The sequence below is a fragment of the Malurus melanocephalus genome, unplaced genomic scaffold, assembly GCF_030028575.1.
Source record: "Malurus melanocephalus ecotype Western Australia unplaced genomic scaffold, MMel_1.1 scaffold_212, whole genome shotgun sequence".
NCBI classification, from domain to species: Eukaryota; Metazoa; Chordata; class Aves; order Passeriformes; family Maluridae; genus Malurus; species Malurus melanocephalus.
In genome coordinates, this window is record NW_026623444.1 from 183,934 (window position 1) to 210,363 (window position 26,430).

The window sequence follows — 26,430 nt, forward strand, 5'->3', positions numbered from 1 at the left end:
ACCTGGCTTTGAATATCACATCCACAACCTGCCGGTAAACCCATTCCAGTGCCTCAACACCCTCACAGTAAAAAAAAAAAATAAAAAAAAAATTAAAATCCACATATAATTTATTCATCAGATATGCCGCAATAATTCCCCATTCCCAGGCTGCCTCCAGCACACCTGGAGTTCGTGTCTCTGCCCCTGCAAGGATGCCCGAAGCCACGGAGGAGAGAAATGAGGGGGAAAAGTGAAGAAGGAGGAGGAAGATGAGGAGAAGGAGGAGGATGAKGATGAGAAGGATGATGAGGGAAAGGACGCGGGGAGCGCTCCGGGCCGTGAGGGCCGAGGGCCGTGAGCGCCGCCAGGGGGCGCCGCGCGCTCTCGGGATGCGGGGAGCGCGGGGATTGGGTGGGGCCCGCGCGCGCGCGGCGCTGATTGGCTGGCGCGGGCCGGGCCGGGCGCGCGGCGCCGCTTCTTAACGGGCGTCGCGGGGCGGCGGGAGCGCTGAGCGCCGGCGGGGCCGTGCCACTGTCACCGTCACTGTCGCGACATGAGCGAGGTGAGCCGGGGCTGAGCGGGGCCGGGGGCGACGGGCACGGGGCTGCAGCAGCGCCCTCGGAGGGTGAATGTCACCTTCGCCTCCCCGCGGGCGGCTGGGGAGAGAGCGGCGCATCCCGGGCTGGGAACGCGGGGAGGCTCCGCTGCGCTTCGCGGCGGAACCGGAGGTCCCGATAGTGGGGGGTCTCAGCATGTCCTCTTAAATCCTGATAAACTCATCCCCACTGGTTTGTGTATGTGCCTGTAGAGCATAAAGCAAGGTGGTATTTTTGCCCTTTGAAGGACCGTGCATACTGGTGGAGATTCCTAGTTAAAAAAGCCCAATAATTTCTCGTATCTATCCGACGCTTTCCTATGCAGAAGGGAGGATTTAGCAAGTTGTGGGAAAGTTGCCTGGTAGATCTCATGGAAAAAACCGCCCTGTTTGTGGTTGGGTGCTGATGTAAACTTTATAAGTAGTGTCCTGAGAAGGATTACAATTGAGGGGAAAAAATGTAAATAGTGCCAAACATGTAAGGATCACTTGTACTCCTGTAAATAAATAAGCTGAAACTTTGCACTTGCAGGGTTTTCTGCTTGCTTTTTTTTACCCCCACTCTCTCTGCAGTGGAAAAGTTCAAACTAGTATTTTTTTACTTAAAAGTATTGGTAGACAGTCAAATTATGGGGAGGTTCAGCTGAGAGATCTCACATTCTCTAGTGCAGCTCATTCTTTGGGAATCAGCAGAGGTACCTGTAACTACGCCTTACCCAGCACTATTTTTGGAGGCTGTTTGTTATAAAACACCTGCTACTCCATTAACAAATGGGATTTTCCTTTTTTAGAAGCAAAATTGAGAGTGACACTGGATAAATTGTGACTATTTGCTGTGCAGGTGTTGCATTCAGCTGTGTTTTTACACGAGGTGTAAACCTGAGATGAAAAGCAGGAGCAGCCTGGTCTGTGGTGCAGGGATTTGCGAGGAGCAGCTCACATTTTGGCTTTCAGGTCATGCCAAGTGGGGAGAGCAGAGGAAATCCTCATCGCTGCTGCCTGCAGGGATCAGGCAGCCCAGGTGTGATGCACCAGGCTCTCCACCACCTCTCCTCTGCTGCTGCCTGTATTTCTGTCACTTGGCTGGAGTTCCTGCAGTGTGGGTTTGGGTTTTGGTTGCTTRTATTGTTTCAGCCACTGTTACTTTGCTCCCCGGGCTGRCTGAAGTGTGCTGTGAGATGCAGCRGYGCTATTMCAGTCCTTAAAYATATAATTAGGGGGAATATTTTATGGCGAGGGTAATGCTTGGGGTTGTGCTGGTGTACCTGCTATAACTATACAAGGCATTCTTGTCACAGSTTTGTGCTGGGTTGTATTTGGTCCTAATTCACTCACCTTTCATAATTTGAATTTGACTGATTGCCTTTTGGACTTAAAGAGACCCAGTGAGCATMAAGATCCTCCCTGCTAGCAGCACGGGGGTTCTTTATTCAGAGTGCATTCACTTGTGCCTCACAGAGCTGTGTTCCTGGCAAACCCCTGGAGCTGGGAGATGTTTCTCTGGCGCAGAGCTGCACCCTGTGCCTGTGACACTGAGCACTGCACTCGGTGTCTTCAGTGCTACTGTCATTCCCCTGACAAAACTGGGGAGTTTATCACTCGCAGCTCCACTGAAGAACAGCTTCTCTGCTATTCCCTGCTGTCAGCTCTTCCCCAAAAGGCACAGGAGAGCAACTGCACCACCCTGAACCACCTCACTGCAAAAGATTTTYGTTAAAAAATGAGCCAAAAATCCCTGAGCAGAAAGGAAGCTCTTAGATAACTGTTTGCTGGGGGAAGGGGGGGTGTGTGGGGGGGTGTCAGGGGTCGGGTCATGGTGGTTTTAGCTTGCAATGCTGYAATTTATTTTTATTTTTGGCTTAATCTGCTAAAAAAAAAATCTGTGGACAGGGTGATTGAAAAGAGGCTCAATTAAAGCCATCAAAAGATTATCCCACATACAACGGTGTTGGGAGGGTGAGAAGGGTTTATTTTTTTTTTTTTTGCTTTATGTTACCAATTGCCTGGATTTGAGCAGCGCTGGAAATGCGGTCACAGAAATCTCTGAAAAGAGCTTTCATCTCCCTGAGTTATTTACTGTGACTTTGCATGAATTCTCATTTTACTGCTTCAAGCAAAATTAACTTCTGTTTATGTGCAGTGATTAGCATGATTTATGAGTGTGAGGGTGGTGAGGCACTTCCAACAGGTTGCCCAGAGAACCTGTGGATGCCCCATCCCTTGAAGTGTTCAAGGCCAGGTTGGATGTGGCTCTGAGCAACCTGGGGTAGTGCAAGGTGTTTCTGCCCATGGCAACAGATGGAACTGAATGATCTCCAAGGTCCCTTCCAACCAAACCATTCGGTGATTCCATAATTACCATTCTCCTGGTAGGAAAGCTGAAAAAGAAGCAGTCATTCATCTGACTGTARTACTTTTCTATTTTCTAGCAGCTAACTTCTAATTTTTTTTCAGGAAGGATAAGGACTTTTTCTACAGGAAAAGCACTGCACTCCTTTCTTTGCAATATTTGTCTGAAAATGTGTTTAATGAGCTCCGTCTGCTGGGCAGAAATCTGGCCCCATAAGTCGTTAGTGGGAATGTGAGGTGTAGGAGTTGTCTAGTGGCTTTCCAGTTTGTGATTTGTGCTTCCTGCTGCCTGGTTTATGGCAGACAGGTCCCTTAGCTGTATGGGGAACTCCTTGGGAATGTCACTGTACACTGAAATGCATTTTTAGCTCGGAAAATCTATCCTCCCATAACTAAAGAGCCTTTTCTTTAGGTCTGTAGCTGTTTTCCATTCTATTTAATGAGCACAGAGTGGAAAACCATGCTGAAAAACATCAGCTGCTGTCAGTGAGCAGCCATGAGATGCAGCCATGAGATGCAGCCTGTTCTCCATTAAAAATCTCCAGTCGCACAGGGTGAACTGGGGGAAGAGATCTTGGGTAGTGGGCCCACAGACAACGCCAAATCTCTGTTCACACTCAGTAGCTGTACCAGGGAGCCTCTAAACTCACATCTGGCATAAACTCGGTTCACCACAGGGAGTTCTGTCATCTGATCAGTCAGGGAACCATCTGACATGTTGTTGCAGATGATTTTAGGTGGTGGTATTCCCCTGCCACGAAGRTTCACAAGAAGCATTCAATCACACAGACATTTTTATGACATTCACTCTTGCCTTCTGTGTGGAATTTTCCTGGTTGTTATCAGAAATCAGGTCTGGGCTTGGGAAGGAGAGCATTTAAACAATATGGTCTTATGTTCCAGTGGCTCCGAAATGAGGAGTCTCCAGCAGAGATTGCCTKGGATGCATTTATTTCCTTTTGATTTTAAAGGGTCAGAGTGGTTTGCTGGTGTAGGGGTGTTATTTAGGTGTCCGACTTTGGGAGAGCSATTTGGGAAATCTCTTTTTGATTGCCTGAGGCACCTGTGGTTGAAGAACTTGCATTGGAAGAGCCTCATGCAATGTGACTGAAGTGCAGCACTGATTATCAGGGTGCTGATGTGCACCCTTTAAGCGGTGTGTGCTCTGAGCCAGTAGATTTTTATATGTGAGAAGCAGCCTAGTTACCAGACAGCAGCAAGAATATTCTGGCTTTCCTTTGGAAACAGGTGTCAAGCAACCAGGCACATGAAATTCAGAGAGCTCTTAGGGGCCTGACTCTCTTAGTTGGGAAGGTGAAGAGCTGGGGACTTGGATCTCTGCATAAATGCAGAGGTTTTGGTCAGGTTTTGAAAGGAAAGAACACCAAATCTTGTTTCTTTCAACAACTTTCTACAACAAGCTCTTGGCTTTAGATTGGCTTTTGGATCCTGCAGTCACTTTTAAAGGTTACTGAAGGGTATCTGTGTGACCCATAGCTGGGGGGAGCAGGGTGTTCCTGGAGGGATGAGCTGTCCTGGTGGTTGTGCTTGTGCAGACAGCTCTGCTCTGCAGCCTGGAGAACTGAATCTTTGCTTGGAGCTCAGATCACCCTCCTTGGGAGGTGTCCAAGCAGCCAACTTGGCAAAGGTGGAGGGTGTTATGGGATAACTCTGGGGTCAGAGGTGAAAAAGGAGCTTTCCTTGTCTTCGAGGTGTGTCTGTAAGACACCCATCACCAAGGCAAGCTCTGCTTTCCAAACAAGTGATACCCAAACCACCACGGGGTATGTCCCACAGTAGGCAGACTTGTGGAGAGTGTCCTTTTCCCTCAGGGTTGAGGGAGAACCTGGAATGTGTCTCCRTCCCTCTGGACAGGTGGAGACTGTTGGAGAAGGAGAGGGAATGTGTGAAACATTAGGTGTAAGTGRAGGCTTTTGGCTGAAGCTGGCTGCTTCAGGTGGTTAAATGATAAAACTGGATTTTCTCCTGAATACACTCGAAACCATTCCACTGAAATGGTATTTAGCATTTTGGARCCACATRAACACAGGTGAGGATTGTGTAATGMTAGCCCTGATGGCACTAAATCGAAGAACTAGTCTTTGTAAGGGGAAAGCACATTTGTTCTCTGAGCTGGKGTTCCAGTCCTGGGGGGTGTCTGAGCCAGCCCCTCACCTTAGGGGGGCCCTTCTGGTTGCATTTTTCAGATTCTGCCGTGACCCCAATTGTAATTATTTGCCTCGATGAGGTTATACCCACGGTAGGTACAAAAGCTGTGCAGCTCTAAAAACCACAGCAAGAACATGGCAGAGTGGAGGAGGAAACTGCAGCTGTTACAGGGTGGGGGTGGGATCGATAAGCACATGAACATCAGTTTTTAATTTTAACTCACATCTATTTATTAGCTGAGTGGTAAATTGCAGCTCAAAAGAGGAGGAAGAAGGGAGAACAATAAGTTTTACATCTGTCACTTTGCCTACTCTTTCCATCAGTGTGGTTTCAGTGGGATCAAGCATCTTCTAAAATAGCACTTCGAGTGATGTTGGAAATTGATCTTAATTTGATGACACTGGCAGAAGCTCATGGGTTTTCTYGCCATGTATAGAATGCCAGCAGATTCAGGCAACACGCTTTAAAAAAGGACATTTAGCTTTTATAGTATGCTTCASATATCATGTGTCCTTGTAAAAGAATAACTTTAAGCAAGGATTCCTGCATTTGTGCAACAGAAAAGCTCCCACCTTCGTGCTAAAGGACTTGATAATATGATATAATTTCAGGGTGTAAAGGAGTATTAGTTTCTAGTTCAATATCCCTGAATTTGTAATGAATTGGCAAGCTTATAGGAGTCATCATCCAACAGTGTCTACATTATCTAGATCACGSTAACGATGAAATGTGGTGTAAAGCAGCAGTTGACTTCAGCAGGAACAGCAGTGGCATTTCCATTAAAGGTTTCTGGGTGGATTTTTTTTTTTTTTTTCATTTAAATAAAATATTTGATTTCCAAACTGCAATTTGCTCTTGTCTGTCTCAGTTTTTTTTTGTAGGGATGGCTTGGAAAGTGTGTTTGAATGTTTTGCCTCTTCAGCTTTGCTGTGGAAGAGCTTGTGCCAGTGTGCTAAAGCTGGCTATGTAAATACTGAGACACCCCCTTGGCTGAAGAGGATGGTAGAAAGCAGCAGGGGAGAGCAATGCCTTCCTTCAGCTTCTCAGCTGTGGCAGAACCCTAAATTCCCTGAGCTATGTATCACATTGTTTTCTGCAAGGTACAGAATCTTCTCATGAAGAYGAAAAATATCTATTCCTCTTCTTCCTAAGGAAAGGTGTTCTGTTTCTTCAGTTGTTTGGATATTGGGTTTCTAAATAATAAAAAAGATATGGTAGATAACTATAAACTAGATCAAATAAGAAATAATATTTTCTACTTTTTCCTCTAATTTCAGTTAAGAAAGCCAGTCTTTATTTCTCTTATAAAAAGAGGTGGAAAACAGACTATGTACTTTTGTCTTATTAGGAAAATAAATGGCAAGCAACTGCAAAGGCAGTAGATTGTGAAACATTATCGATGACAGGATTTGGGGTCACAGTTTATCCCCACTCTCCATGTCTGCTTCCTCAGAGACCAGACCAGTCTACTTAGAAGTAAATTGGGCAAGAGTCACATAAACCAGGTCTTTGGCTGGTGCTGTCTCATCTCATCAATTCCTAGCAAGAAGGATAAAGCCTTATTTATGCACTAACATGGAATTTGGAGGGAGAAGCACAAGTTTAGTCAGAGAAGAAATGAAAATTGCCTGCMTACATGACTTGAATATTAGTTACAGCTGAATTGTCTTTCCTCTTAAAGAATATTACTTTACACACACTGAATGTTCTTGCATTATCACCTTAGTCTAGAGTGCATGAAATCTGACCTTAACCAGTGGTGTAGCTGACACTGTGAGTGCTGTAACACTAGATAGAATGATGTTAGAGAGCTCYTTTGTGAGAGATGAAAGTAAGAAACAAAAGGAAAAAGAAGAAAGGAAAAAGACTCTGCAAAATGTGGTGTCCTTCTGTCTGACCTTGGAGACCTCAGAGATCCCTGGACTGAGACAAGGAGCTGGTGCGAAGRGTGGCACCAGGTAGGAGGGCATAATCTCTTGGAAACACACTCCAACTATGCCAAAAAGTCTGCAGGTATATATTTAATGTCTTTAATATTGAATCTTGGTGTCCAARTGCCTGACAGAAAGGTCTGAKCTGTTTTGTCACCAGCCTTACCTGSTGCTCYTTGGCWGGCATTTGGATTCTTGGTGGGCTGAGGAGCCATAGCTCCTGGATAGTGCCAGCAGAGCTGGACAGCTGCAGCAGTGGAACCAGAGAAACCTGAAAGGTGGTAAGGTTGTGATGGTTTAAGCTTGGAAGGTCCTGCTGGATCACTGCACAACAGGAGTCTCCTAAAAGKGAAGGAGAAAAGATCCCTGTGATGATCCTGGCTGGCTGCAGACACTGGTGTGGGTGGATTTGTAGGGATTTCAGATATACCTTTTCTGGGAATGATGGAGCACARTTCAGAAATGCCCAAACTATCACTAGGGCTTTCCCTGGAAATGGGGCAAATCCATGTTATGCTAAATCAGCTTGACAAGGCTGTTCTGGAGTGAATCAAGGGGTGAAAGAAATCTTGAAAGGAAACTGGGGATCTACACATCATCACAATACCTGGGCAGAGTGCTGGGAAGCAGGCAGCACCCATTGCTGATGCCTGGGGRTGATTTTATCTCCATATGTCCACCGTGACCAACAAAATAAGCCTTTTTTATGCAGCAGGTACCATGATCTCATCAGCCTTTTCCCCAAAATGCAAGGATGTAACTAAACAGATGAAGCAAAAAATAACTGATATGTGGAAATACTTGATTTCTTGAGGATTTTGATGATACTACACCTTTTCCCAGTGACACTCAGGAAGTGAAGGAAGGCCAGTGATTTGTGAAAATGTTTTTATATACATCATTTTTACCTACATACATTTTTACATGCAGCATTTTCCCGTGAGATGTTTGCTTTACCTTTCAGTAGGGTGAGGTTGGGTTGATCAGGTGAGTATCAGAGTGTAATGCCTAGATAAATATGAAAACACACTTAAAAAGGCTGAAGCCCAAGTTTAGGAGGTGAGAGGTACAGAGGGAGGAAAATAATCCTCATACAAAGCAAAAGTGTGTTCTTAATTTAAATTTTTTCATTGTCTAGCCTTAAATGTTTCAAGAAATGTTTTGTTTTTTTTTTTTCTCTTGGGGACCTTTCTTTCTCTTTTTCCCTTTGGAGGAAATAGGCAGCATTAAATAATTTGAAATAACCAGTATTACATTATTCTTGTATTAAAATACTGGATACTCTGCGTGTCGACTCTTCAGCATGTAATTTTAACTCTAATGGAAATGCTCTGAAGAATGACTTTTATTTGAACTTCTTCTTGTGGTGTTCTGGGAGGAAATTTGAATGACATGGAAATCTGTTTTTGGAATTCCAAAAGTGTACTTGTAAAATGTGAGGTCGAGGGAGATACAAGATAAACTGCCAGAAACTGGAAGCATTAAGTTGATGGAAAGGAAGGAGGGCTGGGCAGGCAGATGACATGGGGGGAAAATGAGCCATGTGGCTTCATGGCTGCTTCATACATATCACTGCTGCAGTCAGATCTGACAGATCCACACCCCTGGAAGAGAGCAAACATATTGTTGGCTTGGCACATTTCAGAATGCATGTGCCAGCACACATGTGCTGCAGTTTAAGCAGGGCAGCCAAATGCCTAAGGCAGGCCAGCTTGATGCCAATTTTAATTTGCCAGTCAGACTTGGCTAGTTCTCACTTCTTTCCTTCAGCATGTTTTTTGCAAGCTACTGGAGAGCACTAACACCCAAACCAYGCTGAATGAACCTCTCAGGATACATTACAGGAGATCCTCTCTTTCTCACAGGGCTTTTATTCTGAGCTCTGTTTTGTATTCCTTGCGTGGATCAAAAGCTTTGTGCACTTCCATCCTGGAATTGGACTTCGGGGATGGATCTGCAAGTGTGGGGTTGTCGGTAGCAAAGGTTCCACCTTAATATTGTGAATTGCAGAAAACCCAAGTTGCGAATTGCCTGAGTTCTACAATAGCTTTTGCAGTCATGCCATGTAAGTCTTTAATAGATGTTTTTGTCTGACTGCAGTGTCTCAAGCAGCACAACTGGATCTAAATCTGCTTTCTGCATGAAACTTCCAAGGAACCTATTTCCTCTTTAGTCACGGGATAAGTATGTGAGACTATTACCAAAATGCATGACTCTTCTTGTAGAAACACCTAAATTCCATATTTAATGACATCATTGCAGGATGTTTTGCCATGTTCATGTGAGTTAGGTGTAAATTGGTAATATTTTTGCAAAGCACAAGGTGCAGAATGGAGCCATAAAGTTCATAATGTGAGACTGAGGACTATCTGGAGTGGAGAAACTTGCAAGTTTTCATTGAACTGGAATTGGAAGACACAGTTCATTGAATCACAGAATGGTTTGGGTTGGAAAGGACATTAAATATCATCTCGTTCCAACCCCTGCCATGGGCAGGGACAATTTCCTTTATCCCAGGTTGCTCAGAGCTCTATCCAGCCTGGCCTTGAACAYTTGGGATGGAGCAGCCACAGCTCCTCTGGACAACCTGTGCCAGGGCCTCCCCACCCTCACAGGGAAGGATTTGGTCTTAGGGCAGGTAACCTGGAGCCTGGGAGCTCTTACAGCTTTTCTGTGAAAATTACTTTCTTATCTTCCCTGCTGCTGTTAGTGGTGAAATGGATCGCAGCAACAATTTCCCTGAGCAGCTGCAGGGTCCTGGGAGTTTCTGATTTGTGGAAATCCTGATTTTCTGTCCATCTCTTGGACAGAGATAGTGACCTGACTTGTCTTCTGCTTGCTACATGTGAGCTTATTTGATTGCTGTCCGCGATTCCTGGCCATCAAGGTGACCTTGTGCCTCACCCTGCCCATTTTCCTTTTATTGTGGCAGGGTTCTTTCTAATCCCTTGGCTCTGGTTTTTCCTCCCAGTGCCAAGAGCTCTGCTCTGAACCACATTCCCCCCCAAACAAAGCAGCTCCCCTCAAGCCCTCAGCGGGTCATTCCTGATCCAGATTGGAGCAATGCAGGACAAATCCTCCATGGAGCGATGCCCCATTCCGAGGGCAGCTCCAGSAGCCGATTCCAGGTCCCCCTGGCAGGGATGTGCCCATGGCACGGTGCCAGGGATACCAGATTTGCGTCATCYGTCTGAGCGGCCCCTGGGCAAGGCTGCGCTGCCAAGGCTGCGGCACACTCGCAGTCCAGTGATTCCCTCCGCTGGAATAACCCTGGAGAAGTTCCTGTCATCTCTGCTGATGGCTGGGGGGCTGCTCCGAGTTGCTCCCTGTGACCAGACAGGCTGCCCGGGGTGGGTGGAGCAGCGCATTAAGTGATGCAGAAACATCCCTGCCACTTGGTCTTGCTCTTGTCTTGAAAATCAAAGGCTTTGCCTGAGGCTGGAGGCAGAAAGTTCCTTTGCGTGGTGGCTGRAAACTGCCATAATTAATATTTTTAGAAAACCTATATGGCCCAGTTACTAGAGCAGACTAACTGGCTGTGATAATACCTGTTTACCTCTGAAATATGTAGGGAAACAGCAGGGAAGTAAGAACAGATTTTTTTTAATTATACAACTGGAAATAAAAACATGCCAACAGAAGAAAACAACCACCAGAATTTTTGCAGTCTGGGAAAAAGCAGCCTGTTTTAATAATAATAGCCAATATGATCAGAGATGAAGCAATTTGTCAGTGCAGATTTTCGCCGTGAATAATCCAAGCTGTCCCTTGAAGACAGCCTCTAACTCAATTACAGCTGGGTTTAGAGCTCAGCAAATTGCATTACCCAAAACTTCAGAAGGGCTTGGAAGAATGAAATATAAAGTAAATTTTTTTGCTACAAAACCACCATCCATAATCAGTTATATTATGCCAAGGCAGGGACTCTGACCCCATAATTGGTTTAGGAYGCTCTTCCTGTCTGGGGATGCTGATATTAAAATATACCCAGGATACTGTCTATATCCAAATGTTTTTTCCAGATCCCCAAAGTTCTGTTTCTCCTCATTAGGTGCCCTGCCTGTATTGCCCACACAGGCTCAGAATTTAGGTTGCCCTGGTTCAACTGTTTGTGGATCAGAGACATCAACCACACGACTGAATGATCAACAGAAACAGTTGAAAAATGTATTTCCTTTTTTAGCCTGATCATTTCAATGATTGTTTTCAGCACAGCTCTGCTGAAGGGTTATTTTTAACTTGAATAATTTTAGTGCTCCTATTTTCCGTGTGACCTTGCAAACAATTGTTTCCAAAGAAACGAGGCCTTGGGGATGGGAAGGTGTGGCTGGATTGGGCTCTAATGGGAAGTAGGAGTTCTTAAGGCAGGTTTCCTGCCCCAAAATGCCCTTTCTGGATCTGTAATGCCAGGTCTGATGCTACCAATAGATAAGAAATATAGGACAAAAAAAAATGGAAGAGTCCACCTTCCACCGAGTGAACCTCAGTCACTTTTTATTTATGCCATCTAACTTAATCAATTTTTGTTGAAATATTCCTCCTGGGTCACCTTGGAAATGGATAAAGAGGAAACCTCAGTGTAATTGGGATACGGATTGTATCACCCATGTCCAAGAGAGAGCTGAGGTAATTTTTTGGCAAGTGCTGTGAGAAGGTTTTTTCTGCAGCTGATTTTGCTCTCTTTGCCCTTTGCTAAACAAAATCCAACACAGAGTTTAGGGAAATTCCACAGTACCACACTGAGGTTCCAATTCCACCCTGAAAGTAATTCTGCTGAGTTGAAGACAACTACTTGTCCATGTATGCATTAGCCCTGTAAATAAACCATGCTGGATCAAATCTTCCATTCTTSCAGGAGGAAAAAAAAATGGGGGGGATTACTTCTCATGGCTGGCATGGTAATTAACAGGATTTGGGAAATACATTCTTGCAGCTGCTTTCAAAATTAACTTCAAAGATTCCATTAATCCCTGCCTCTGAAAAAAAAAAAAATGTGATTACAATGTCTTTGGAGAAATAATGTTTTAATTCAAAATATGCTAATAACCTAAATATTAAGCAAGCTACTGTTTGTGCTAATTACGTTGATTACATTTGGTGTTGGTGTAAATATTCCGTTTAGAACATTATATGGAATCTGAATACAAAATCAGCAGGTTCTCACTGTGCTGATTTATAAATTACAGCCCAGCATTGGCAAAAGTGGGGCACAGCAAAAGTTCTTTTCTGTGCTATTAGAATACTTAAAATCAGCGCTGTAAGTAGGTTCCTGTATCCCAGGCAGTGATTCCCTCAGCCCATTTTTATCAGATGCCTCCTAAATTTATTCTGGAAGCTGCCTCCAGCCCTGGGGCCCAGCACAGGAAGGACGTGGAGCTGCTGGAGAGAGCCCAGAGGAGGCAGCAGGATGGTCAGAGGGATGGAGCAGCTGTGCTGGGAGGAAAGGCTGGGAGAGCTGGGATTGTTCAGCCTGGACAGGAGAAGCTTTGGGCTGAGCTCAGTGTGGCCTTGCAGGGCCTGAAGGAGCCCACAGGAACCATGGAGAGAACAATTTGCAAGGGCTGCAGGGACAGGAGCCAGGGAATGGCTTCCCAGTGCCAGAGGGCAGAGCCAGATGGGATATTGGGCAGGAATTGTTCCCTGGGAGGGTGGGCAGGCCCTGGCACAGGGTGCCCAGAGAAGCTGTGGCTGCCCCTGGATCCCTTTGAGTGCCCAAGGCCAGGCTGGACATTGGGGCTGGGAGCAGCCTGGGACAGTGGGAGGTGWCCCTGCCCATGGCTGAGGTGTCACAGGGTGATTTTTAATGCCCCTTATAACCCAAACCATTCCATGTTTCTGAGTGTGCCCAATACTGAAGGACTTCCTGCTGTCTGTGCACTCTGAAGTGTCTGTTCTGAGGATTTACCTCAAGCCAGAAGTTCTGTCTGGACAAAAGTGAACCAATCACACCTTAAATTGAAGCAAATGCCTTAAGCCTGTGAGCAACCCTGTGGGCATTTTGTGTAGACACGTAAACAAAAACTTGTGTTCTACATGGGCAATGACCACACTGCAAACAATTTCATTTATAGTTATCCTTAATTTTGGATAAATATTACTGTGGTTTCTAGGATGACAGTGTRCATTTAGATGCAAAGCCATGTCCCTTCAGTGATTAAAAAAGTCCCAGAAAACCACTGTCCCTCTGCCAGCTTTTMGCCACCGCAGTTTGAATCCCATCGGTTCATCTCAGCCCACCTGCGTAGTTTTAATTTATTAAAACAGCTATAGGAAAGCCTTAATAAAATTAGGCACAATCAGGAGCCAGTCAAGTAGAAAACTGTTTGACCCATGAGGATAATTACAGGAATTGTCAAAGTGCCAGGGATCATTTAGCTTTGACAGCCAGTATGGAAAGATGGATTCTGGTGCTCTTGCTCTGGCAACACTGTGCTGCCCTGGCAAAGCAAAACAGACAGAAAASTGGCTGTGGAAAACTCCCTTGGTGCAGAGGAGCATGCGGGGAGGAGGGGATGCATAGGTGGAGAAGTACAAGTTGATAAATAATTTTTCTTTCTGTCAGGTTGCTCAGAAAATGCAGTCTGTGATTTCTCACAATGATGTGTAAGACAGAAGTAACAGACACATTATCAGATTTATCCATCATTCCGACAAAACCTTGGCTGGATGTTCTGTACCTGATGCAATTCCCCTAAATGTGGGCTTTGAAGGACACTTTGATGTCATAAATATTCAGTGCCACATCTATAAAAATGTGGCAGAAGAGTGGAGGAACTTGTAAAGGAGGCACAAGTAGCCAAGTGAGGAAGGTTTATTTGTGTCGTTTCTTGTGCAATTTTCATTGCTCTGTCCTGGCTTCTGTCTGGGGTTCTTCAGCTCTGTCTGCAGATGTTCCTTAGGTGACTGATGTGAGTGAACCTGTACGTCACAAAGTTGGTTTGGGATTTGCCATCTGTCTGTGCTGCAGACCAGTTTGGAGAAGAAATAATTAGAAGTAAATGAGTGAAATGATAGAATTTGTGCCTGGCTCTCCAGCAGTGCACTTTATCTCTCCCAGCTGTTCATTTCCATTCTTTCTGGTATATAATTCAAAAAAATACAGTGGTACTAAAATTCTAGTCCCATTACTTAGAGGCCAGGAATCCCTTGCACCTTCAGCAAACAAAAATCTTTTCATCATAGCAACATTGTTTTTCCTGCTTTTAACTTTTTATTTTAGGCATGGTAATATATTTTCTCCATTTTTAAACCAAATTATTTATTGTGTTGTGGCTAAGAGTAATGTTTTTCACACTTCAGTGTGTGAAATGCTGAGTGCATAGTTTTCAAATGGGATACATGATGTTAGAGAYAGTGATACAGAAATCTCCAGTAAAGGAGAACTTAACCTAAATTATCATATTGAATTCCCAATTTCTGCAGAATGTACCCATTTGTCTAAAATCATAGCTGGTTCTTGCCCCTGCTTAAATTCTGGATCTTCATTTAGTTTCTGATGTATCTCCTGATTATTCTGCTGTGATTAGGAGGAAGCTTTCCTTGCTTGGAAAACATCAGCAGTCCCTAAGCACATATTTTCAGTGACATTTTTATTTGCAGAAAGAACATAAATGTCATAAATCTTTGAAATGTATTTTTTCAGTACTTTTTGCACATTAAGGCTGAAAYAGCTGTTTTTCTTTAATTAAAGCAGAAGACTATAAAAAAAAATAAAATCCTCATGAAATAGTTTAGTTGGGTTCAATTTCTGTTTCTTAAAGAGAAATCTTTGTACAGAGAACGGGTGGTGGTGCAGAGTGAAGGTTTGCTTGGCGCGGCGCTGGCTGAGCCACACCTTTTTTTTGGTGCTGCTCAGTACCAACATGTCACACCTTAGATGAGCAAAACAAAGCTTAGGATATGCACAGATTTCCCTGCTATTCTTGTTGCCAGTACCATCCTAAATAACATTTCATATGTGTCAGTATCCTGTCAGTCTATGCAGACTTTTGCTGCTGTCCATTTTACAAAAAACTTCCACCTGTTTGTATTTTTTAAATTCCACTCTTGGATTTTTTTTTTTTTTTTCCATTCTTTTATGTAGAAACGCATCCTGTAGAAAATCTGCAGCCGCTGCTTTAGTGGGATACAGCCCTCTGTACCTTGTTGACCCTGCACTGAGCCGAAGCATCGGGATGATGTTATTAACTGTAAGAGCCCATTTGTCAGAACGTTCTGGCAGTTTCATGTCCCTGATCTTGGACTTTCTGTGGCTCACCATAAAACAAACAACCCTTCTGCCCCCAGAAATTCTGTAATCAACACCTGGCTGCAATCCCTAACACTGAGGTGCTAATTAAAAGCGTAGCTGAAAAGGTCAGGCTATTTCAAGACAAGAACAGAATGTAAGATTAAAGGCAAAAATTAGGCTCGGGGGTGCAGCAGGGGCTAGAAGAATGAGTAGAAAAGCTGCTGCAGTAATTTAACATTCTTCTTCAAATGTCCTCCTGGCTGCAAGTTCACTTTTGACCTTAGTTTGCTCGCCTTGGGGACTAATTTAGTACAGATTTTCATACCACGTTAACTGGCCTCTCTGTATAGCTCTGAGACTTTAACAGGAAAGCAAACCTGTTCTTTTCTTACTGGGATTTCGAGCATATGGCAGAAGTCTTTTTTACTTCCTCTGCTGACAAATTGGGAGTCACTTTGATTTTTGGAGACATTTTTAATTATGTGTCTTTGGTGTTTTGTAAAACCACTGAGTTAAAAATTAATATAGCCTGAAGCAGTCATAAACTCTGTTTCCTCCTACGCAACATAGCAACAAAACTGTTTATCATGTTTTACTGTATAATTGTTACGGGTCTGCACTCATGTTCATTTTAGCTCTGATGTTTCTTTGATGCCTGGTGGAAAGTTTATTCAATGTTTCAGTCCTGATTCTTGCCTTAAAAACGAATTTCAGCATCAATCTGAATCAAGGAGCTGGCTGCAAGTTACAGGGAATGGGAATCCTCTCTTGGGAAGAAAGGCTGAGGGAGCTGAGGCTGTTCAGCCCCACTGTGGTCCCTTCCATCCTCAACCATCCTSTGAAACCAGAAATTAATTTTTTTCCATTGTATTTCCATTATTTTAATTTGACCTATTTMATCTATGGACAATATCTGCTCTACCAGCAGGGCTTTCATCCATTGCTTCTTGGAAGTACCCCCAAGTAACTCCTCCTTGTGTTAAGTCCCCTTTTGCTCTGAACCACATTAAAAAGCTCAGCTTTGTTCTGCAACCTGCTGTAGCATCATGAAAGGTGATGAAAGAAGAAAGAAACTCCAGCTGCTAATAATACCAACACCTTGAAAATGTTTTGAAAAGTAGGTCCACTGAATGTGTTGCAATAAAAGGCTAAAGGCTTTGCAGGAGGATGATCCCATTGTATCTGGCTTTTTCCYGAGTTTCAGTGCCTTGTTAATGAGAAGCCGATTCTCACTTTCAAATCCATTGCAGTCACTTGGGAGACAGCACAGGGCTTATGGATCAAAATATGTCTATAACTAAAGGAAAAGCTATCAGAAGCTGGTTTGGCAGACTTTCAGGTTTCTTTCTGTTTAAGTCCAGTGGTCACCAATCAAACAAATGGCTACAGAATATTGCAACTGATTGCAGACTTAAAGAAAAAATACCGTGACCTCATGAATAGAAAAACCTTCATTTACCGAAACCAAGTTTTTATTCTTTTTCTTTGACAACATTCCTTCTCCCTGAGGGGAAATCTTGAGACACGAAATAAATGTGTGAATCCATATTCCAGCACTCCATCATAAGCAGACTGAACCTGACAGGTATAGCCTAGGGAGGAAAGGGAAGCTTTCATAAAGCCTAAGTAGCACRGCCTGAAATGCTCAGGAAATAAGACAACTCGAAAAAGCCTTTWAAAATATACAGGGGAAGAAAAAGGGATAGAGGTACCTTTTCATTGATAGGAAAAATATGGTATTTTGTAAATGTATAATCTTCTTTAAAGTGCTGTTTAGAATCAAGACATGGAAATATTAACCAAACATCATTTAAAGGCACAAAGCAAAACTGCTTGTTGGGTGGATTTATTGATTTCTGGCTGTTGGTAACTTATACGTTTGTCAAAGGTGTTTATCCCTCTAGAATCCCATTCTCTGTTATTGGCCAAGTTGATGTCTTGGCTCTGGGGCTCCAGGGAGAAAAAACTGTATTTCCATTTTCCATGTCAGAGCTAAGAGCACCCATGATTAGCTCTATATACAAAATATGCCTTGGAAATATGACTGCTTGGGAAGGTAAAGCACAGAAACCAAGGCACAGAAGGTTTTAACCAGAAATTTTTGAAAAAATACCTTCAGATAAGTATGACTTTTCATAGGAGAATCCACATGACGGTCCAGATGTTGTAGAAACCGTTTGGTTTGCAGTACTCCTGTACCTGTTACCTTCCCTGGTGCCTGAGGATGTGCTGCCTCTGATGGCTGAGTGCAGCTGGATTTATTCTCTKAGTTTAAAACTCCCAGATTTTCACATAAATAACCCTAGAGGATGACTTTTTTTCTTTTAGTTCTATTTCAGTAACACACAAAAATGAATAATTTTGCATAAGCAATGTAAGTTTTGCCATAGGCTGAAGTACCTTAATCTACCTTGAGATGCTTTCTSTGGGGGATGCAGAATAATTTTCATAAAGTGACCATTCCTAAGTTGGGAAGTTCCCTACTCTCGTACTCTGCCACTGTGAATATTTGGACTGCCCTGGTGTTTGCCACCTGTTCCTTGGCAGAGTGACTTAGATCAGTTTGTTTCATGGAAATTCAGGAGGCTATTCCTTTGTCTCAGTAAATGAAAGTGGGAARTTCCATCTTCTTTCACGGCCGAAGCAGAAAATGGATTTTCTAGCCAAAATCAAGTCAGGACGGAGATTCTCCTTAGCCCTCCTTTTGTTGCCTATGTATTTCCAGGGACATTGTAGTTGTGTCTGGTTTATGGCATTGGCCAAATTAACTTCAGGCTGGGTTTTGACCCTTATAATTTTGTCCCTGCAAAACCTCAGGACTTCCCTGTGGTCCTGAGTCATGGAAAGGGAGGCACAGCAGGGAGCTGAAGAAATGAAATGATGCTCTGTAGCTCATACCCTTGCACTGCTGAGAACCTGATTGCACACATATATATCACTCATCAGGATAATTGCATCCAGGGGCACATGTAGTGATGCAGCCATACCTAAATCAGTCTTTTATGCTGGAAAAGAACTCCAGGATCACAGACTCCAGCCTTTAAATGGAACTATGCATTCCTGGTTCAGTGACAGTGTTTCAAAGCAGCGTTGCATGAGGGTGGATTACCCAATATACTGAGGAGAAACGGGGCTGTAATTGGCAGTAATTCCAAGGGGAAAATGTGTGTTCAAGAATGTTCTAACCTCTTGTTTTGTGTTTCTTCCCCCCTTAACAGAGACAAGGAACCGGGSCTACAAATGGGAAAGACAAGACGTCTGGTGAGAATGGTAAGGGTTGACTTTATTTCTGGATGGAGAATGCTGAGTAAAATTGAGCCAAAATATTTTACACTGTAATGACARATGTCTGTAGTGAAGGCTTTGGTGTCATAGCTTATCTTTTGATTGTGTTTGAAAAACTGGAAGGGCTTCAGTGGGTTTGTTTCCTTTTTATTTGTATATATAAACCCTTTGCTAAAGTAGAGTCTCATTTCTGAGTGTGTACTGTGGTAAACCAAAGGACTTCAAGGAAGTCAGAGCAGAGACAAATGAGGCTAAAACAAGACCAGATCTGTGTGGAAAGGACACCAAAAGACAAGGTGAGGTATTATGAGCTGCTCCATGGATGAGGAAGGTGAAGAGAAATAAAACAGTTTCAAAAKATTTGCTCATCGAGTTTCTGTAGTCTGATTAATCCCACCTAATTTTAGGCCCAGAACTAAGATACCAAAGTTAGAATCCACTTGTGTAGAGCTCATTTGAGTGTTGCTGGGGAGAAACTATGGATGGAGCAGCTCACACGGAAGGACCAGATGGCAAAGAGGCTCTGAATTTCGTCACTGGAGTGAGTCTGGACTCATATCCACTCCTCTAAGGGGTGACTCACAGAGCTTTTTGAGACCTTAACAAAGGGGCTGGCAGAAACCAATTTCAGCCCCTTAAGTGGGACAAACAATTCTAATTAAAAAACGTTGACTTTCATTTTCCCAGAAGAATGCAAAACAGAATTTTCAAGAATACCGTAATTGTTTGGGGTTTTTCTTAGCTGAAATCTCATTTAATTTCTTATAGGAGCAGAAATGGTCAACACACAATTGATAATTGATTAAAATCTGGTTATCATCAGAAACATTTTACAAAGGAAAAGGTTAAAAAATTGGTGTTTTTTTGKTTTTTTTTTAATATACCCAGCTGAAAAAGAGGCATCATCAGAAAGAGGATTGAACGATAAAATGTGCTCTGCTTCTGTTTGCTCATCCAGCTCTAATTAAAAGAATATGTTCTGGTCTCCATCCCATCCCCTGAAAAGCAAGAAAAATCCAAGTTCTCTGAAAAGCCAAGGCTTTTTCAAATGGGTCATTTGAGCAGTCATTTTGGATATGTGTTTTGGCCTTTTAAGTGTTGGTCAGAGTAGAATTTTTGGGCCCTTAGAGTCAACACATCCGAAAACATTAGGAGCCTTCTTTATGGATAGTTTTCCTATTAYAGGGAGGTGACTTTCCCGTAAGGGCTGTTTGCATAATGTTTCAGTAAATGAAATCCGTTGATGATGCTCCCACTATGATAAAACACAAATTGGAGTGGGAAAAAAAMCCCAAATAAATATTTTGGCTTGTTATAGTGTCTTGAATTAGTGGGAACAAATGTACCCTGACAGCAAAGCAATTTGCATTCTCAAGTTAACAGGGAAGGAAAGCAAGCAAAATTATGTCAGCCATTCGGGCAGCATGGGGAGCATGTTTTTCTCTTTACTGTTTGAGCACATTATGAACTCAGCTCATTTGCCTTGAATTTCTTCCCAAATAAAAATTTCTTCCCAAATAAAATCRTCCTGTTGTCAAGTTGAGCTTAGATTTACTGATCCTGCAGCCYTTTTAAAAGCAATTTTTTTTTCTTAGTGGAGATTTTGGGTGAGCAAGGGCTGCATCATTAATTCAAAAATATATATGGGTGTAGTTGTAGCATAATTTTATGTACAGCATAAACAGGCAGATGCACARTTAATCTTGGGCAGATAGATACCAATTATTTTTTGTAATGAAATTATGGCAGAAAAGCTGTCACCTACATAAAACACAGGAGCAGCAGGGGAGATGGAATAGAGTCCTCTGATCTCCCCAGCCCACATGCTTACATAAAAATAAAGCAGAATCAGAACTTTGAACCTGAGAATGAATGCTAAATCAAAGAAGCAGGAATGTGTAACTCTTTGTCCTTATTAGCTCTGTGTGGTTAGAACTCAAGCAGTGATTTATTGCTCTGAAAATTGGGGTGTTCTGTAAACCTATACACACAATATAAATCCTCTGTTCCGTGTTTTTTTTGGCCAGAAGTCTGTAATATGTCCATGTCTTAAATATTATTAGCCTCTTCTTCAAGTGTTTGTTTCCCTGTCAAAAGGAAACTTTCCCTCTTGTTTCCCTCTTGTTGAAAGGGGGGAAGGGTGGAGAAACAAAAAACTCTTTCATCTTACAAAAAGAACAACAAAAAAAGAAAAGTCATGCTCTGAAAATGTTTGCAAAGGCAAACTGGTCTGGTTGCTGTCTTTGCTCTTGTTTACAGGTCAGGAGAAGCTGCTGAAAACTGTCCCAAACAACAAATAAAGATGCTTGGCTTTTCTCAGGGTTTGATTCACACAGTGAGGCACTGTGGGGCTGAGCTATGTTCATGCATTGCAGTAGAAAATGAATTTTGGRCCCTCCTCTAGGTTAGGTTGAAACKGAAGAAAATAAAATAATGGTAATCAGCAGTCTCCCTATTTGAAGACATGTATGGCCTTGCTGTGGCTGTGCAGCAGTCAGGGAGATTCAAGCTCTGAGGATTCCTTTTATAGCAGCGATGGTTTGGGTAGACACGAATGCATGTTCTTGTTTGACCTTCCTCAGACAGGAACAGTCTCTCCTTAATTGTRTTTGGTTCCTATCCCCACGGCAGCAGTGGCAGCTCTGAGCAAACCCTTGAGCTGCAGGGACGGTGCTGCTGTGTGCACAGGGTGGGTGAGGATGGAAGGGATGGCAGTGGGACATCTGGTGCCACCTCTCTGCTCCCAGAGCACAGGGCACAGGGCTGTGTCCAGCTGGCTCTGGAATATCCCCAGGGAGGAGACTCCAGCCCCTCTCTGGTCCCTGCCCAGGGCAGTTGTGYCTCCTGTGCAGGGGRARCTCCCTGGGCTCAGTCCCTGCCCGTCCCTCGGGTGCCATCGCTGGGTCCCCCCCGGAGCAGAGCCCGGGCCCTGCTCGGAGCCCTCCCTGCACCCAGGGACAGCCAGGGCCGAGGGCCCCTCTGGGCTGGGGCTCCTCTGGAGGCTGAGCAGCCCCGGCTCCCTCAGCCTTTCCTGGGCACGGAGCTGCTCCCGGCCCTTCCTCATCTCCGCAGCCTCGGCCGGCCCCGCTCCAGGAGCTCCCTGTCCCTGCTGGGCTCCTCTGAGGGGCCACAGCTGGACACGGCACCCAGAGGAGCCTCCCGGGCTGGCACAGGGGCAGGATCCCTCCCTGACCCGCTGGGAATGCTCTTCCCAAGGCACTCCTGGATCCCACTGGCTTTCCTGTCCCCCAGGACACTGCTGGCTCATGGACAGCTCTCTGTCCTCCAGGATCCCAGGTCCTTCTCCMGCAGGTCACCCCCAGTCTGTGCTGGTGCCTGGGGTTGTTCCGCCTCAGGTGCAGGACCTGACTTTGCCCTTGTTGAACTTCAGACCGTTCTCTGCGCACCCTTCCAGCTTATCAAGGTCCCTCTGAAGGGCTGCACAGCCCTTGGGAGGATCAGCTGCTCTTCCCAGGTTTGTATCACCATCAGATTTGCTGAGGAGGCTTCTGCCCCTTCATCCAAATCATTGGAGAACAAGGTCTGGCCCAGTACTGAACCCATAACCTCACTGGGACTTGAAGGACCCCAGTCTTCCTGAAACTAAGAGAGACTTATTTGTGAAACTGCAAACTGAATTTGTAAACCTGTTATATAATGCGGTTCTCTGTGGTAGAAAATCCAAAAGGAAGGCAGCATTACTGTTCCCACACAGCTCAGTGTGGGATAAGAAGCTGTAATTTCCTTTATGGTTACCTGGTTTGATTAGTCAGGACAATCATATTTGCAGATGCAAATATGAAAACAGAATGTTCCCCCCTGACTATTGGCAAATAAGTGATTCTTCTCTGTGACCTTGGCAATGTCACAAAGTTCCTTTGTAGGTTAACACTTGTCACTTCTTKTTCTGTTTCACATTGCCCTGTATTGTTTTTTTTTCTTGTGGTATAATTTGCAAGCTGCTCTCATGCAATCTACTCTTTAATAGCCCAGCACAACTGCCAGGGAAACAATTGCATCAGAACCAATTATTTCCATCTTCAAATTTAGAATCGCTCTTTTTCCTATTAATAGATCTCGCTCTTTCTTCTCAAAGTACATAAAGCATGTGATTATTAATTGGTATTAATAATTTTTCTTGGAAGATGAGATTTATCATTCAGTAACATGAATATTTATAATAACAAAGTGAATGTTTTCATGGGATGAATTCTATGCYTTCGTGGCTCTGAGTGAAATGAAAATGAGTTGGTTTTGCATGAACTGAGATGTCGTGGTGAATTAATCCAATCACACCAAGATGGTCAGTTGTATGGAAAAGGTGAATTCCTTCTTTTCAGTTTCTTCTCATTCCCAATCACTTGTCAGTGTGTGAATTCTGCTTTGGGGCATTCAGAAAATTATACATGAATAAATATTCTGTGTTTCATCCTGTCCATTGGATGCCTCTGTGTGAAGATGAAGATCCAGTGGAGTTAAAAAGTCAATTCTTACATTTTACATCTAAAATGGAGTCGTTTCAATCTGAATGCTTCTAGAAAACGTTAAGGGTAATGGTAAATAATTGTAAAGCAATCCTGTGTGGGAGAATAGAGATCTCTCTCTAGTAAGCTTTCCTGGTAGAGGGGTAGGCATCTTGCARTGTTATCAACAGCCCATTCACCCACTTCCTCTGCTCAAGAAATTTGGGAAATTCTTCTCACTGCACTCAAGAATGAAAAAAAAAAATTGCCAGATCCGACAGAGTGAATAATAATCTTCATAGTTATTTATGCAGAGTGCTTAACTTAATAGAGCTYCAATTCCTGGCTAGAGGCCAGGATCATTATTGTAGTATGGGCTAATATAAATATCTCTTTAAGAACTCAAAATTAATTTTCCACTAATATTCTCCAATGACTGCGTAAAAAATGTACTGTTTTTGGGAACAGCCCTACAAATAAACTWACTGATGGAAAAAACGATTTTGAGGAGGGAGTGGAACACATGAGGGTAATTAGTGTAAATATTCAAAGGATCTCATGGAACATAGTTTGCTGTATCTTCCTGGGCCTAGAGGTCACATTTTTTAGTCCAAGGAAAGGACAGAGCCTGAACTGCAGCATTGCAATGCCTGTGCATTTTCTTTCCCACAAATCATTGTGGCTAAAGATAAACCTAAAGTTTTGCAAGCAGCTGCTGAATCAGTGTAAAAAGAAAACCCAACCCTTTCAAAYTGCTGCTCTCTAATATTTCACCCTCACAGCATTAATCAGAAATTAGGATGGGGAGTATTGTATGAAGCTGATTAATATTGAGTTTTCTGGGGTGACAGGTTGAGAGCTGGGAGGGAGATCAGCCTTGTTGTCTCTTTTCACGCTGGTGTTCTAGAATTCTCTCATCCCTTTTAAGTGGTGCTTCAAGGGATCTGATCTCTCAGCAATGCATTTTCTCTTATTCTACTTTCAGTCTATAACCAAAGCCAAATTCTGTCCTATCTCATCCAGTCTGGTGGGGATTTGGGAAGTGAAATGAGAATGATTTTGTTGTGCCTCATCCCACTTCTCTTAAAATAAAAAGTCTGTGCCTCAGCAACATTCCCAGACGTGTCTGCTACCACCAAATATCATAACACCTTCAACAGAGCCTAAATACAAAAGTGTCTGAACCCTCAGCACAGTTACATAAGTTGTGTTCGGTCATGTACAGATCACTCAGGCTCAGAGAAAGGTGTAAAAATCCTGTGAGAACTCGACACTGTGATCTGTAGCTGAGGGTGGATCAGATGAGAGGAGAAAAAGTCCCAAGTGAACAGTTTGAGATGAATCCCATCTCAAGGCTTGGCAAAAATGCTGCAGGAAAACTGCTGAGTTTCAGTTTAGGCACTTGCCTGAGGACAGCTGCACATAAAATTTGCCCAGAACCAAACCAAAGATGTCTCAGGTCCTCTCCTGGCCTGTTCTCTTCCTTTGCCCAGCCTGGGGTGTTGACGGAGGGATGTGTCCACGGAATGTGCCCATCCCTGCAGCAGCCAGCAGCACTCAGCTGTGAGAGCACAATGAGCCTTTAATAACAAAGCTCTGGGATTGTTCACAGATCTTCCCCAGAGAGGATGCTGAAAGGAAGAGAAGGGAATTATGCATGAACTTTATTTCCTCTCCTAGGTGAATTTCCATTTCTGGAGGCCAGGGATGAGCATGAGTCCTCTCCAGAGGAATACTGTGTGCTTATTTATTTGGGGCGATGGAGGCGGTGAAGGATTGTTCACAGAAATGCTCTGACCAACCCTTTTTGGCGCTTATCCAGAAAAAAAAGCCCTTTCAAAGTGATGATTTTTATGACTGTTTGAGATAATGTGGGCACCTTCTGCACTGAAACTTCACCTACACCCACGGGTGCCTGTCCATGTGCAGTGACCATCTGGTTTTGCGGAGAGGAGCCTCTGGAGAAGTTTAATCAATGTATCTGATCTAAACTGAAATAATACTTCTAAAAGAGGAGATAATGTTCTTGTTCTTCTGTTATCTGACAAGTTGGCTTTGATACTGTGCATCACAGCTGCACCTCATCTGGTAATGAGGAGCTTTCATTTTTAAACRTTTATGCAGAAGCATCATTAAAAAAAATGAGTGTATTAAAAGTTTCATCAATTAACAGCAGTGCTTTTGTAGTCTGGCCTGTGTCCTGGCTCTGGAATTCCCCTCAAGTTTTCATTTTGTGTATCATTTGTAGCCACTCTCATGACTCCCAAATAAGTCCATCTTCCCACACAAAAAATATATCCACGTGAAGAATGTCTGTCTGTATGTTGTTATATCGTTAATTATACAGCTTTTTCTTGTATGATTTGGGTTTCTTTTTTTTTTCTTTTTTAATGCAGAAGTTCTACAAGAAAAAAAAAAGGAGCAGAACAGCACAACCATAGAACAAGAATTTCAGCTTTWCAAACCTGCTTTTTAAGAACTTAAAAATGAGAAATTATTTCAAAATATATTTCTCCCTTTTTTTTTTGTCTCATAGAGGAAAAAGTTCCTCTTAACTGGTACCTTTGGCATGGAGAATTTTCACACTTAATATTCCTTATACCAAGGAATCTGTCTGGGTACTTATATGGTCCTCACCACCATAGKAACTGAGTCTTTTCCAAGTATTTAAAAATAGAGATAACAATAACAATTCTTGCCCCGGTCCACCTCTTTCTTTCCAGCTTGCTAGGAGAACAACTTGATTAATTTATGGGATCTTTGTTTTGCACACAGTGCCTGCACACAGCTTGGGAACCTTGTGTGCCTGCATGAATGCGGTGTTCTCAAACCGAGTGCATCCAAAAATTCAGCTGCATTTCTAAAAATGTGAGAGATGAACACATGTATAGGAGTTATATATACTTCTGTATGGTCCCTCACAGTCTGCTCCTTTGCAGGAGGTAGAAATCAGTAGAACTGCAGCATTCCTGCAATACTGAGATCAGGAGAAGCCCAAAGAAGTCATCATGAGGTGCTTAATTCAGTGGGAATTTGAGCACCTGAAAGGTGGTGGTCACCCTGCTGCTTTCTGAGAAACTGCTGGAAAATCAGCCAAGGTCATTAGGGAGAAAAAAAAATCAGTCATTAGAAATGAAGAAAAAATTAAGTGAAGGAGAATAAAGCTGTGGTGATGCTGGTGGGTTTTGCCTTTTGGATGAGTCATAAATACTCTGGAGTTCCCATCAAGTGTTAATGAGGAAAGACAGAATTGAAATGATGCCTTTGACAAGTGCCATATTTCTTTTGGAAATCAGTCTGTAATTATCAGTGAGCTGCCTCACTGTGCACCAGGGAGAAGGAGCCTTCTTTCCATGACTGGCACATAGCTGGCTGGCTTCCACAAATGTTCACTGCCTGGAAAATGTGCTCTCCTGGGCAAAGGAG

General features: G+C 43.4%; 1 protein-coding gene across 1 annotated transcript in view; it reads left to right on the forward strand.

Moving 5' to 3' along the window:
* Window positions 1–462: 462 nt before the first annotated feature.
* PCP4 (Purkinje cell protein 4) overlaps window positions 463–26,430 on the forward strand; it is a 49,119-nt gene continuing 23,151 nt past the window's right edge. Inside the window, exons 1-2 of the mRNA XM_057373987.1 lie at window positions 463–544; window positions 18,475–18,526. Coding sequence (XP_057229970.1) covers window positions 536–544; window positions 18,475–18,526 — 61 coding nt within the window. The 5' untranslated portion in view covers window positions 463–535. The remainder of the gene's footprint in view (window positions 545–18,474; window positions 18,527–26,430) is intronic.